The sequence below is a fragment of the Theropithecus gelada genome, chromosome 1 (genome assembly GCF_003255815.1).
Source record: "Theropithecus gelada isolate Dixy chromosome 1, Tgel_1.0, whole genome shotgun sequence".
Classification (NCBI taxonomy): domain Eukaryota; kingdom Metazoa; phylum Chordata; class Mammalia; order Primates; family Cercopithecidae; genus Theropithecus; species Theropithecus gelada.
The window spans coordinates 61,672,044-61,686,622 of NC_037668.1; the positions used below are offsets into that span (position 1 = coordinate 61,672,044).

At 43.0% G+C, this 14,579-nt stretch overlaps 1 protein-coding gene across 1 annotated transcript in view; it reads right to left on the reverse strand.

Annotated features, from left to right (window-relative positions):
- Positions 1 to 14,579, reverse strand: part of CSMD2 (CUB and Sushi multiple domains 2) — a 655,178-nt gene that overhangs the window by 518,233 nt on the left and 122,366 nt on the right. The window contains exon 3 of the mRNA XM_025355777.1: positions 7,069 to 7,181. Within this exon, the coding sequence (XP_025211562.1) occupies positions 7,069 to 7,181 (113 nt within the window). The remainder of the gene's footprint in view (positions 1 to 7,068; positions 7,182 to 14,579) is intronic.

The window sequence follows — 14,579 nt, forward strand, 5'->3', positions numbered from 1 at the left end:
AAGCCACGGTCTAGCTGTAAAACTAGACACACCACGAACGGCTGGATTAAGAATTCTATGCAAACTCTGGAGCCAGGGTACTGGGGTGGGGCTGGGATTGTGAGCTATGAAGTTGACATATTCCTTCCATCCCTGAAATAATCCCAGTCAACTAAGGTTAGGATGAGAGTGACTTAATTAATTAGCTGACATTTATCAAGCACTGACAATTTGCCAGGTCCCATACTGAGCACATCTTGTGACTTGAGCATTCTCTTCCTTAATCCTCACAACAGCTCTATGAAGTTAAGTATTATTCTTATCCTGATTTTACAGGCACAGAGGCTGGAGCTCAATGAAATGACATAACTTGCCCAAGGTCACCCAGCAAGTGAATGGCAAGATAGGATTTGATTCCAGGTGTCTGAATTCAGAACCTGAGATCTTAATTCTTGTACTATGCCACCTCTCCCCTTATGGTTACCAAGGAGTCCACAAAAATAATAGAAAATAAGGGTACGTCATCTTTCTAAGATTCTTTACAGAGATAATTAGTGGAACAGAAGAGGTATGATTTTTAAGGAAGCCTATAGTTTGATAATGAGATGCCCAGATCACAGTTAGACTTAGCTAAACAAAGAAATACCTGTTTTGAGAGCCAGAGTATTAAGTAGATCTAATAGACTGAGACCTAACACTCAGAGACAGGCTCTCCTTCACAAAAGTGTCAGAGTGCACAAGATCCATGCTGCTAAAATGCAGAGGCGCGACAAGGATTAAGCACCAAATACCTGCAGAGACTCTTCCCAAATTGGCATTTCTGATCTGCCCATCATGCTCGCTTACCTGGTGATCAGTCTGGAATAGTCAGAAACAATCCCATGCAAGAGTCGGGAGCTGTGTGTGAGGAAGGTGGGAAGTCTGGGGCTAGGGTGAGAAAAAATGTCCAAATGGCAGGAAGACTGGAAACATCAGATAGACACACACTGGAGGTAAAGTGGGGAAGATGCAGGCTTCCGTGAACTCAGACAGAGTGACACATGGCGAGCATCAGACAGCCAAAGACAGAAAGGGAGTCACAGAAACCAAGACCAACACAACTAGGTTCCAGGAAGACTTCAAAATAAACAGTAAAGGCCGGGCACGGCGGCTCACGCCTGAATCCCAGCACTTTGGGAGGCTGAGGCGGGCGGATCATGAGGTCAGGAGATCGAGACCATCCTGGCTAACACAGTGAAACCCCATCTCTACTAAAAATATGAAAAATTAGCCAGCTGTGGTGGTGGGCTCCTGTGGTCCCAGCTGCTCAGGAGGCTGAGGCAGGAGAATGGCGTGAACCCGGGAGGCGGAGCTTGCAGTGAGCCGAGATCACACCACTGCACTCTAGCCTGGGCAACAGAGCGAGACTCGGTCTCAAAATTAAATAAATAAACAAATAAACAGTAAAATAAAACGAAAAGAATAAGGTGAGCCTTTAAACGAACATTTATCTAATCTTCACACAGAAAAAGCCTTTCCAAGCATGGCACCAAAAGTAGAGAGCATAAAAGAAAAATTAAAAAATTAAAATGTAAAATGAGTGGCATAAAAATGAAAACTGATGCACCTCAAAAGGAAACCCATCACATTAATATCCTTAATATGCAAAAAGCACTTACAAAGAAGATAAGAAAAATTCTAACACCCCCATGGAAGAGTAGGCAGAGACCAAGAGAGAGGATTTATACAATTATCAATACATGGCCAGTAAGTGATGACAGGTGCTTCACCTTACCTATAATCAAAGAGATGCAAATTATCACAACAAACGGGATGTCATTTTCTACCCTTTTTAATCCATGACACTGACTTAAAACTCACCAACATGTAACCCTGGCAAGGTGGGAGGAATGGGCTCAGGCCTGCTTGTGAACTGTTGGTAAAAGTATATGTTCGTATAACCTTTCTGAAGACACGATGGAATTATGTATAAAATGGAAAATCTACATACTCTTTGACCCAGCAATTGCACTTCCAAGAATTTATTCTAAGAAGATAATTAGATGAGGGCTTAAATGGTATGTACAAGGATGTTCTTCACCTAAATATCCACAGAAGATGACTGGTTAGATAACTATGGTATATGCAAACCACAATGGCACCCTCAGTGATGTTCATTAGAAAGACAAATCAGGGCTACTTTTATTAACACAGAAAAACGTTGGGCCTCATTAACCAGATTATAGAATTGCACAGATAGCATAATCCCAAGTGCCCACGGATCCACACCTGTGTGCCTATGTGTGTGTGCAGAGAGATGTCTAAATGTATATTCATTGGAATGGCAGAACTGAGGCTAGACCTGGGCAGACAGCCCTACCTGGGCAGAGCAGAACATGGGCAGCCCTGGGAGTCAGCAGGAGGAGGAGGAGGAGGTGAGTGGGGAGAGGGCTCCTGGGGCCTATTTTCAGACTCCATGCTGAAAATGGGATTGTCAGATCTAGCAACTGAAAATGCAGGATGCTCAGTTATATTTAAATTTCAGGCCCAGTGTGGTGGCTCACGCTTGTAATCCTAGCACTTTGGGAGGTCAAGGCAGGCAGATCACTCCAGCTCAGGAATTCGAGACCAGCCTGGGAAACATGGTGAAACTCTGTCTTTACCAAAAATACAAAGAAATTAGCTGGCTGTGGTGGCGCGTGCCTGTAGTCCCAGCTACTTCGGGGGCTGAGGCAGGGGGCTGAACCCAGGAGGTCGAGGCTGCAGTGAGCCGAGATCGTGCCACTGGACTAAAGCCTGGGGGACAAAGTGAGGCCCTATCTCAAAAGAAAAAAAAACATAAAATAAGTATATTTGGGGTATACTTACACTAAACATTATTCCCATTTCAAGAATCTGAATAATTTAAAATTCAAATTAACTGAGTGCCCTGTATTTTATCTGGTGACCCTAGCTGAGAAGCTCAGGAACACATCTCTTGTTGCCTCCATGGATGACCCACGCCAGCCTGGAAGTTCCCACATCCTCCCCTGCCTCTGGTTTAGCTCCAGTTTACCTGCCCGTGAAATGGAGTCACTAGCCTCTGCCTTACTCAAAGAGTTTTGCAGAAAAGCCACATTAAAATTCCTGGCCATCAAGCCCTAAACTGCACACAAAACCTCCCTGAGGCCCAGCATGTACTTCTGTAAGATGGATAGCAACGTCTGTCCACAGGGTTGTGGTGGGGGATTAAATGAGATAACGTATGTAAAGTGCCTGGCATACAGTCAGTGCTTAATACAGGTTGATCCCCTTCCCTCCCGTCCAGCTGCTGCAGCCCATGCTCTTGCCCCCAGGGATTACAAACCAAGCACCTTCTGTCATCTCAGGGTTTGACTACCGGCCTTTTTGATCTTTTCCTTGCAGCGGCAGCAGCCGTGGGCTGACACTCATCACCTGACTTCACCTTTCTCCAAAATCCCTAGCAGCAGTTCAGTTCCTTATCTACACTTTTCACATTCTGGATGAGGGTGGAGGAGGATCAAACTCGCTTTGATAGCAGACATTCGGGGATGTCAGCCAAGGGGAGCTACCAGGAGCAGCGCCCTGATGCCATTTTGAAATGGACACAACAACATGACGAATAGAAAATTTAAGGAAACCATCCTGACTTGGGGCAGCCTAGGCTGGAAGTGGGGGCCTCTCCTTTGAAGCCTGTCTGTCATTCTCCCTGCTTGCCACCCAGCACAAATGTCCAAGGGGACTCTGCAATGGAGGAAGGGGGCTGAGCCCCTTCCCTAAGAGCCAAATCTTCACAAATTCCTTATGACTATTGAATCTCCCCTCCTCCACTCCACAATGAGGCTCAGAGAGCTTAAAAATCTGCCCAAGGTCACCCAGTGAGTCAGGTGTGGGTTCAACACAATTCAGTTGCCTGTTGAATAAGCTCAGAGATAAAGAGATCCCAGGGCATATGTCAGATGAGTATGCTCACAGCAGGGGCTGCCCCTACTCATGCCTCCCACCTTCCATCCTTGTCCGTCCACTTTGGGTGTTCCAGAAGTGAGTGCAACTCACATTTGTCCAAATGCATGAATTGCCACATAGCCCAGTCCCAAGTCAAATTAATGAGCTTCAGTGATAGCCACAGCCTTGGCTTATGGGTGTCTGACTCCTTTGTTAGCACAGACACCTGTGACCCACTTTACCATGCAGTACAAAACAGCCAGCCACACATCCTGCAAAGTCTGCAGAAACCCTGCAACAGGTGACTGCATAGAGACTTGCTCGGCTACAGCAATCTGTTAGCATTGGTCTAACATTTGCAGGGGCCTTGCCTACAAGGCTTTATTTTCTTAGCGCCTATGACTTAGAGACCTGACATCATCATGTGGCTGAGGTGAAACAGGTTGTTCCTTCTGCCCTGTGAGTCTTGCTGTGGAATGTTGAGTGTTCTCATGCCTGGATGGCCTCACCTGTGCCAGGCAGGTGAGAGGAGGGATCCACTGGCCTCTAATTTATCCCTAATGTTTTGCAATCTCTTTAGAATCACAGGCCTCTTTGTGAATCTGATGGAAGCTCCAGCTCAGCTCTGTCCAGCAGAATTTTCTGCAGTGATGGAAATGTTCTGTATCTGGGTATCTGGGCTGTTTGACATGGTAGACAAGCCACATGTGGTTATTGAACATTTGACACAAGGCTAGTGTGACTAAGAAACTGAATTTTAAATTCTACTCAATTTTAGTTAATTTAAATGTAAATAGCCATATATGGCTAATGGCTACTGTATTGGACAATACAGCTGTAGACCAGGGGAAAGCAAATTTTTTTCTGTAAAGGGTCAAAAATTAAGTATCTCATTGGCTTTGCATAGGGTCTCTGTCACAATAGCTCAACTCTGCAGTTGTAGTGCATGAAAACAGCCACCAAACACACATCAACAAATGGGCATGGCCGTGTTCCAATAAAACTTTATTTACAAAAACAAGCTGCTGGCTAGAGTTGGCCAAGGCGATCTGAGTTTTCTAATGCCTGCTGTATATTCTCCTTAGAAACAGATACACCCACCATCAGAATTTTTGTCTCTAATGTCATGGAGTTTACAAACCTCTCGTTGCCCAACTATAGACCCTGCTCATGATTTTCAGGCTACAGTGTCTGTTTTCACGGGACTCTGAATGTGCCCTCAGATCTGCTCTGCTTAATGAGAAGTGTTTATGCCCCTAACAGGGCAGTGTGTTCAGGGACACCTTTTACCTCAAGCCTCAGGGAAGCCAGGGCCTCAAAGATCGACCAGGACTGAGAAATGAGGGCACCATGAGAGTCTAGGGCCCAGCCAGGTCTCCCATGTGTCAGTCACTCCCAGCATCTCTGCTGGCACCTCTTCTAGTGTCCCTGACCCAGTCTCCCTTTCCCTGGCCCTGGGCCCCAAATGTAGTCAATTTCCCCAAGGCCAACCTATAGTGGAAGGAGCTAATGGCCAGAGACACTTTAGGAATCTTCTGAAGAGGCCTCTCTTCGTGAGGAGCTTGTTGCTCAAACTTGGAGAAAATTACTTTGGATTCAGGGCCAGGGTGAAGGTATAAATAGGATGACAAAAATCACAGGCTTGATATTAGGAGGAACTTTTTTTTTTTTTTTTTTTTTTGAGACATAGTCTCGCTGTGTCACCCAGGCTGGAGTGCAGTGGGGTGATATCCATCTCCCAGGTTCAAGCGGTTTTCGTGCCTCAACCTCCCAAGTAGCTGGGATTACAGGTGTGCACCACCATGCCCAGCTAATTTCTGTATTTTCAGTAGAGATGGGATTTTGTCATGTTGCCCAGGATGGTCTCGAACTCCTGGCCTCAAGTGATTCACTCGCCTCGTCCTCCCAAAGGGCTGGGATTACAAGTGTTAGCCACCACACCCGGCTGAGATCTGATCATTTTTAAAAAAGAAATTAGGCTATTTCAGGAATCCTCACTTTAAGGACAGGTCAGTCTTTGTCAGGAGCCCTCAGTTAAGGTGAAACGGAGTTATGTCAGAAGCCCTCAGCAAAAGGCAGGTGGAACTTTCTCAGGAGCCTTCTGAGCAACCTTTAGTTAAAAATAATTGAGGCCTTCCCAGGAGCCCCCAGTTGCTCAGGTTAAAGCATCAAACCATCTCCCCTATGCCCCTGCCACCAGGGGTGGTTTTTTGCTAAAGAGGCAGAACTTGTCCTCTTTATGCACTACACCCCGGCCAAGACAGGGAGTATCTGTTTCTATATTGCTATAGCTTCATTCGCGAAAGCATTGCTTACTCTTTAAGTTCTTAAACAAAGGCAAAGGCAAAAAAAAATAGCTTTTGGATATCTGGCATGCTTTACTAGGGTATTATGTCATTACTGTTATTAATTATCATTAATAGTCTTAAAATACGCCTATTAATGATCTTAACACAAAATAACAGTGCAGGTCTTCGCCAAGAGCAGCATAATTACCTATTAATGAGATGTAAATTTCCCAGGGAAATGACAGAGATCTAGAAGTACCACCTTCTGAACTAACATAATAAAGTTAATAATAATAATAGTGTATAATCTGAAGATATTAGTGTTAATTTAAATTCTAACACCATATTTAAACAGACTGAGAGAAGTACAAATTATTTGCATAGCGCGAACCAAAAGCCCCTAATCCATGCTATTAAGGAAAAATCGATTGTTCTTCTCTGAATGATATAAAACTAACTCTTGGCAGTCACCGTATGGTGTTTTCAGCTGCTTATTTTATTTCTTTTACTTAGAGTTTATATGTCTCTTATTTTCAAAAACAACCTGAGGTACCTTATACAATGAAGCCCAATATAAAACAGAATTAAAAAAATAAAAACACAACAAAACCCAGTTAAAGGGGACAGAGAATTAGATGTCACCAGGCCCTCAGGATAAACTACTGCACACGAGTTTTGATATCCATTCCCAGTTTCCTGGGAACCAAGAGGGACAATTTAAGTAACTGAGTTACTGGTTAGTAACCAGCCTTGTTAGGACAGGTGCAAGCTCTGGGTCTGAAGAACACTTCCCTGCATCTGTGAGTGATGCAGTCCTGCTTGTGGCTATTAGGACATCACATCTTGGGCTCCTGTGGCCGATGAGGGAGGCACCTACCTTCATAGGTGGCATGGAAGCCTTGGGCACTGACTGCATAGTCACTGATGAGGCGCAGAGAGAGGATGGTGGCTGCACTAACAATGGTGGCTGGCAGCTGAAAGCCTGTGAGCCTGAAAGACAAAGAAGTGGATTAGGGAGAATGACCCCCTTGGGAAACTACACATCCACGAAGCATTTATTGAGTGCCTGCTGGAAAACAGTGCTGATCTAGGCACACAGAGGGTGTTCAAAGACAAAGTGATTCTCAGCAGAGGTGATGAAAACTAGCAGGTTTCTGCCCCAGAAACATGAGGAAGTGACTCCCCCAAAGCCATGGTCTAATCCCCCACCTGGAGGCTTGCCTGCCTCCTTTGTGTTTCCTCTTTTCTCCTTTTCTGATTTCTTTTCCTGTCTCCTCTCTTTCTGGCTGAGGGCCTGTGAGGCTCTGGGTATAATTCCCCATGAGTTTACAACTAACAATTGCCAGTAGACAATATTTATTCACATAGTAAGGGAAATAGAGCCAACTCTAAGTAGAAGAATGAGGATGCTTCTTATCACAGACTTTATTCTTTCAAAGGAATGTCTACTGCTTTTGTAGAAATAAGTGCCTATTAGTTTTTAAAGAAAGCAAAAAATAAGAAACCAACACAATCTGGAAATAATTATTCCTGACAGTTGACATACAAAGAGATGGTGGGATCAATAGATGGAATCATATTCAATGAAATAATTTCATACAATGGGATCAAACTGTGTGTGCTATTAAAATTAAAATGTTTAAACTTTCTTTCTGGAACTTAACTGAATAAAAGGAAACAGGTGTGAAGCTAAAGGAATTGTTGAACCTGAAATAATATACTTTTAGCACAAGATTATCATTTTTAAAGATTCCTCTAAGAAAAAGATACCACTGAACACTTGGGAATACATTTAGGAAAGACCTTGTCCACCGCTGGGTGTCCATGCATGGTGACTCTCACAGGGACCCGATTGTGCACACAAGTCGTAGTGAGGTGGCCAGTCTCCTATATACCTTTGTCCTTAACCCCCTCTAAGCCTCAGCCTACCTTACCACATCCAGGTAGGAATCTAGGAGGAATTTCAAGGTTTAACTCTGTGCCCATTTTCAGGTAATTTGAAATAGCCGTGGTTCTCCTGGATGCCGCTGTACACCTCCCACTGCTATACAATATCTTGATGCCCAGGATATCCACTGAAGGGCATGAGTATTGGGTTCAGACGAGTTAAATCAGATATTTGTAAACAGACACTGTGAAAACCCTTATGCTAGATGAAGCCCTTGCCCTTCCCACCATCCTAACCTTGTGGGATTCATGTTAACTCAGAATAGACTCAAGAAAAAGCAAAGAAAAAATGATCAAATTATGCAGCAGGTAACCAAATAGTTTCAAGGGCCTCTACTCTTCAAACATAAACACATCCAGCAAAAGATCCCTACCTCACCCCATATTCATATACTCTCTCTCATAAAAAATATATACATAAAACAATGAAATCATACATATTATAAGGAAACAAACTTTGTTTAATCATCTTATGCTGGGGAAAGGCCTTCTAAGCAAGACATGCAGAGGACTCCCTTTGCACCTACTTGCCTATCAATCTTCCATGGGAGCCGTCCATGGCATGGATTTCTGACAGGTACTCCACCTGCCCACTAGCCACAGAGCTGGGTAAATGATCAATCACGACATACTATCCCTCATTTTTATTAACTGGTTCAGGGTATGGGGAAGAGGGAAGAGACCATACCACCCAAGCAGAGTCATTCTGAGTCCTTCTATGGGATATAATATACAGACTCTGAAAGCCTTTTATTTTTGGACCTTAAACTACTACAATATAAGCTTGAGACTCCCAGCAGCCTTTTTATCATCACACAGAGACTATCTGCTTTAGAGAAAATGATATCGCCAGATAGATATAAATAAAAGCTAAGCAGTGGCAAGAGAAGAGAGACAGAACCCTGATGATGTATTTTTCAGATCCTTAATCCACGCAGTGAGATCTGTCTCTTCAATGCTCAGTTACATAAGCCAACATTCTTTCTTTCTTTTTTTCTTAAACTAGCTTGACTTGGTTTTCTATCTCTTGAAATTGAGTACTAATGGATACAACATGAAACCCCAGAGGCCTTAAAGGAAAATACTGATTAATAACTACATGAAAATTAAAAGCATGTATGTGTGACAAAAAAACTGTAAAAGGTAATGAGAAAAGTGCAAACTGAAAGGTTATGAATATGTGACAGGAGGATTTGTATTTACAACCTAGAAAAAGTACTTACAAATCAGTAAGAAAATGGAAAACAGCTAGGAGGAAAAGAGCAAAAGATACAATACAAATTAACGATCCACCTAATTAATATAAAAATGTGAAAACTGAAACCCCAAGACTCATTTTTCACCTATCTAGAGTTGGCAAGGGCTAAGGAAAACAGATCCTGCACTTAACAACAGGATAACAAGGAAATACTACAAATTATACACATGCATTTGACACATTAAATGAAATGGGCACAAACTTGAGAAGCCCAAACTACCATAAGTTTCCCAATATGAAACAGATCATTTGAATAGGCCTATAACTATTGAGGAAATTGAATTAGTAATTTTAAAACTCCCAAAAAAGAAATATCTAGGCCTAGATGCTTTCACTAGAGAATTCTACCAAACATGTAAAGAAGAATTAACACCAATTCTACTCTAATCTCTTCCAGAAAAGAAGAACGAACACTTCCAAACTCATATTATGAAACCAGTATTACCCTGATGCCAAGCCAAAGACAGTACAAATAAAGAAAAATGAAGATCAATATTTCACATGAATACAAGCACAAAAACCTTAACAAAATATTGGCAAGGAGGATTCAGCAATATATAAAAATATTTATAAACCATAACCAAGTGGGGTTGATTCTAAAGATGCAAGGCTAGTTCAACATTTGAAAAATCAATCAGTGTGATCTACCATATTAACAGGTTAAAGGCAGAAACATCACACGACCACATCAACTGATGCAGAAAAAGTATTTGACACATTTCAACACCCATTTGCAATTAAACAAAAAAAAAAATTCAGAAACCTACAAATACAGCGTTAGTTTCTGAACTTGATAAAGAACATCTACAAACAAAACAAAACAAAACAAAACAGTAGCTGACATCACACTTCATGGTGAAAGACTGAATGCTTTTCCCTTAAGATTGAGAACAAGGCAAGGATTCAACAACTCAGTTAGAAAATCAGCAAAGACATGGAAGAGACATTTCACCAAACAAGATATATGTATGGCAAATAAGCACAAGAAAAGATGTTCAACATCACTAGCCTTTAAGGAAATACCCACTGGAACAGCTAAAATAAAACACTGTAGTCACGATATTCAATGCTGGTGATGATACAGGAAAACTGGATTCCTCATGCAATGCTGATAGAAATGCAAAAACATGCAGCCACTCTGGAAAATAGTTTGGCAGTTTCTTTAAGAAAAAAAAAAACCACATACACTAACTATACAACTCAGCAATTTACTCCAGAGAAACGGAAACTTATATCCATTATGCAAAAAAATCTATGCATAATTGTTCATAGCAGCTTTATTCCTAATAGCCCAAACTGGAAACAACCAAAATGTCCTACAATAATAGGTGAATGACTAAACAAACTGGGGTACAGCCATACCATAGAATACTACTCAGCAATAAAAAGGAATGGACTATGAATACATGTAGCAACTTGGGTGGACCTCAAGGTCATTAAGCCAAGTAGGAAAAAAGAGCTAATCTCAAAAGATCACATGCCATATGATTCACTTTATATAACATTCTAGAGATGGTAAAATTAAAGAGATGGAAAACAGATTAGTGCTTGCCAGAGATTAGGGATCGTAAGAGGAAGGGAAATGGGTATGACCATAAAGAGGTAGTATGAGGGAGATCTTTGGGTGATGGAATCATTCTGTGTCTTGATTGCAGTGATGGTTATGGGAATCTGCATGTGATAAAATGACATAGAAGTACACACACATATTGCACCAATGGCAGTTTCCTGGTTTTAAGAGTGTGCTATAGTTATATAAGATGTAACTATTTGGAGGAAACTGGGAGAAGGGTACATGGAACCTCTCCTGTGAATCTATTATTATTTCAAAATAAAAAGTTTTATGAATGCAAATCTACCATATTGACTTCTGATTAGCCCCAGTCTTGAGAATGCCTCCTGATTCCTATTTTATTTACTGTTCCTAGCATAAGAACACGTCAATCTTGATGTTATCATACAAATTATAGGCTATGACACATACAGTCCCCTTGCCTGTTCTGGAGGCTGCTTTTCATTTCCTTGCTGGACACATACACCCTTTCCCTACGGTCCATAAGCCCTGGCTCCAGGGAGTAAGATTGCAGAGATCTATCTGCCTTGTGGCTACCCAAGACCATGCTTCTCTCTGTGAATTTCCCCAATGAAACACCCTTTACCAACAAAAAATTTAGTTTAATTTAAAATTTTAAAAAATTGTATCTATCGCTCATATTATATTGCTATTGGACAGTACCCCAGTCCTCCATTAGACCAGACATACAGTCAGTCTCCCTGGATTGGACTTTGAGCTTTGTCTTTTCCAGGTCCCTCACTCCAGCCGCCTCTTGTCCACTCCAGCCTGTATTGCACCCTCCCTGCCCCCACCAGCAGCATTTGACTGTAGCCTTGCTGACTACCAGTACCAGAACTCAGGCCACAGGGTCCCCGTTAGCCTATTCCTTGGCTTCCTGTTGACTTGCCCATGCACCAGTTGCCCTTTCCTTCCTCCGAAATATTCATATCTTCAGTGACAGACTGACATCATCCCTTTGGACCCTAAGGATTAAAACAGTAAATTGTCCCCAGCGAGGCCAGACCTATATCTGGCTCCCCAGGCCCCATCCTAGCAAGCTCTGGTTGCCTCTATCTCCAAGTGGGCCCAATTCACAGCAGGTGCAACTTGTCTCTCACCCATGTCTACCAGAATTACGCCCTTGGGTGCCCTTCCCAGACACTCAGCCTAGGGACCATCCTTTCCTTCAATTACATAGAGCCTCATGGAAGAATCTCAAATCTCACCACGGCTTCTCATATGAAGTCCTCTCTGAGAATGGCATTCCCCTCACTAAGCAGAAACGGTTGATTTTTATTCCCCCAACTTAGTTCCAGGATATTTTTGCATTGCTATTAAAAATTCCTAGACCCTAGTTTCTTGGTACTATATTGATGCAAGCTGTGAATAGCTAATGTACACTGTCAACAAACAATTACAGTTTTATCACTTACAATATATGGAATTGCAGCTTGCTAGGCATTTTCTCTAATCAGATATTTACCACTGCTCTGCTCTTTCCCAGGGTTGGTAGATAAATTCTAGCAGGGAGGATTCCTCAAAGGCGCTAGCTAACGCTGGGGGAGGGGATGGGAAATTGAATCTCCCCAGCTAGCTACCTGAATCATCACTCCCCCACCCACTCATCTTTGAGATCTATTTTAGACACGTGGATGACCCCGCAGTTAGGAGGAGCTATGGTGTTGCGTGACGGAAGGAGCAAATAAAACTTTCAGACTTTCCCATCTTTTATTTGACAAGATTAAATATCATATTGAAAGGAGTGAGGTATCCTTTAATAGTGAAATCCAGAATTAGTAAAGAAATGTAGTAAAATGATGGCAAGGCAGGTGAGAGGCCCCTGTTGCTATCAGTTATCCTCTTTGCAGACTCTAAAATGCACAGAGAACAGCATTTTGCAAACAGGTGGCATAGCCTAACATGTAAAACAATACTCATCTTCTGCTTTACATCAGCCTTATTGTCTTCCCATTTTCTCCAGTGCCTTTTCTTTGTTTTTGCCTTCCTGCCAAAAGTAACCCAGAGTCTTGAAAACGGTATGGCCAGGACCCCATATACTCCTCATTTCTCAGCTCAGAATCTATCCACAGCCTCCCACTGTTCTTAGGATTAAAGCCAGAATCCCTTACGAGGTTCACGAAGCCTGCATGGCTTGGCCATGATAGATTCTCTGCTCTGTCTCCTGCCTGGCTCCAGCCCCCCAGTCTTCTTTGGTCAAGGCCATCCCAAGGGCAAAGGAAGTGGTCAGCCCGAAGTGCAGGCAATAAGGGCATGAATTTCCTGTTGGGAATTTGAAATCAATAATAAAATGGACTTTAAAAGTTCACTTCTTATTACCATGCATCCATATTCTAAATAATGTCCGTGATTAAATACTCTTCCCCCACTTTTCTCCCGCTCCCTTCCTTCGTACACCTCTGGTTTCAGTTCCTTCAATTTGCCATGCCCCGTCTTCAGGGTCTTTGCACACACTGTCTCCTATTTAGAACACTTTCTAACTCTTGGGATTTGTCTAATTAACTCTTTCTCACCATTCAAATCTTATCACGAGTGTCTCAACATTACTTCTAGAAAGGTGCATTCCTGACATCCCAGACCAGCCTATGCTGCATGCTCAGAGGTCCCAGTGGAAGTCACTGGTACGGTTCACCTTGTATTTCCAGCTTTCCTTCTAGACACAGAGTGGAACAGCACCTCCCATCCCTGCTGAGGTCAGGCCTGGCCAAGACACCGGCTTGGCCAGGGAGATGTAGGTAGCAGTGAAGGTTGCTGTTGCCAGGAGGGAGGCTTGAACAGCCTGTGTACCTTGTGCTGAATTCCCTTCCCCTTATCCAAGGTCAGTGATCCTTGGCCTCTGTCAGTCACGGTCTCTGAGCAACTCCCCTAAGCAGAGAGCCCCTGCAAACCTTTTCTGAATCTGCAGCATGAGCAAGAAATAAACTTTTGGTGAGTTAAGCCATTTCAATTCGAGTGTTGTTTGCTACCACCATATTTTCAATTGTAGGTTTTGTTATTACCACTCAGGTATGGTGAGGCCAACAGATCAGAAGACATTGCCGCTGAAAAGATAACACACGGTTTCCTAGAGGAAGGGGCATACTACGCCAAGCAGAGCCACAAGCATGTGGGAAGCTCCAGGGTCAGTGACAAGGCAGAAGGAGCCTGGGAGAACGTGGGCAAGAGCCTTTATTGTGGTTTTCCCAAGAAGGAATGGGCCAGATCAGGTAAGCAGCTGAGCAGGTTTAGGATTGCCTAGTTTAAATAATTTCAGAGGGTACCAGGGTATGTGCACCAGCCTTAGTTGTCTAAATCCTGGCCCTGGGTAACTAGGGCAGGGGGATAGTAGATAAACAATGAGATCTCAATAAAGGAGGTAAAGGCCAGGCACGGTGGCTCACACCTGTAATCCCAGCACTTTGGGAGGCCAAGGTGGGAGGATCACTTCAGCTCAGGAGTTCCAGATCAGCCTGAGCAACATGGTGAAACTCCATCTCTACAAAGATTATAAAAAAAAAAAAATTGTCTGAATGTGTTGATTACTCAGCTAAACTTGTGGTCCCGCTAGGCAGGGGGCTGAAGTGGTCCCAGCTATTCAGGAGGCTGAAGTGGGAGGATCACTTGAGCCTAG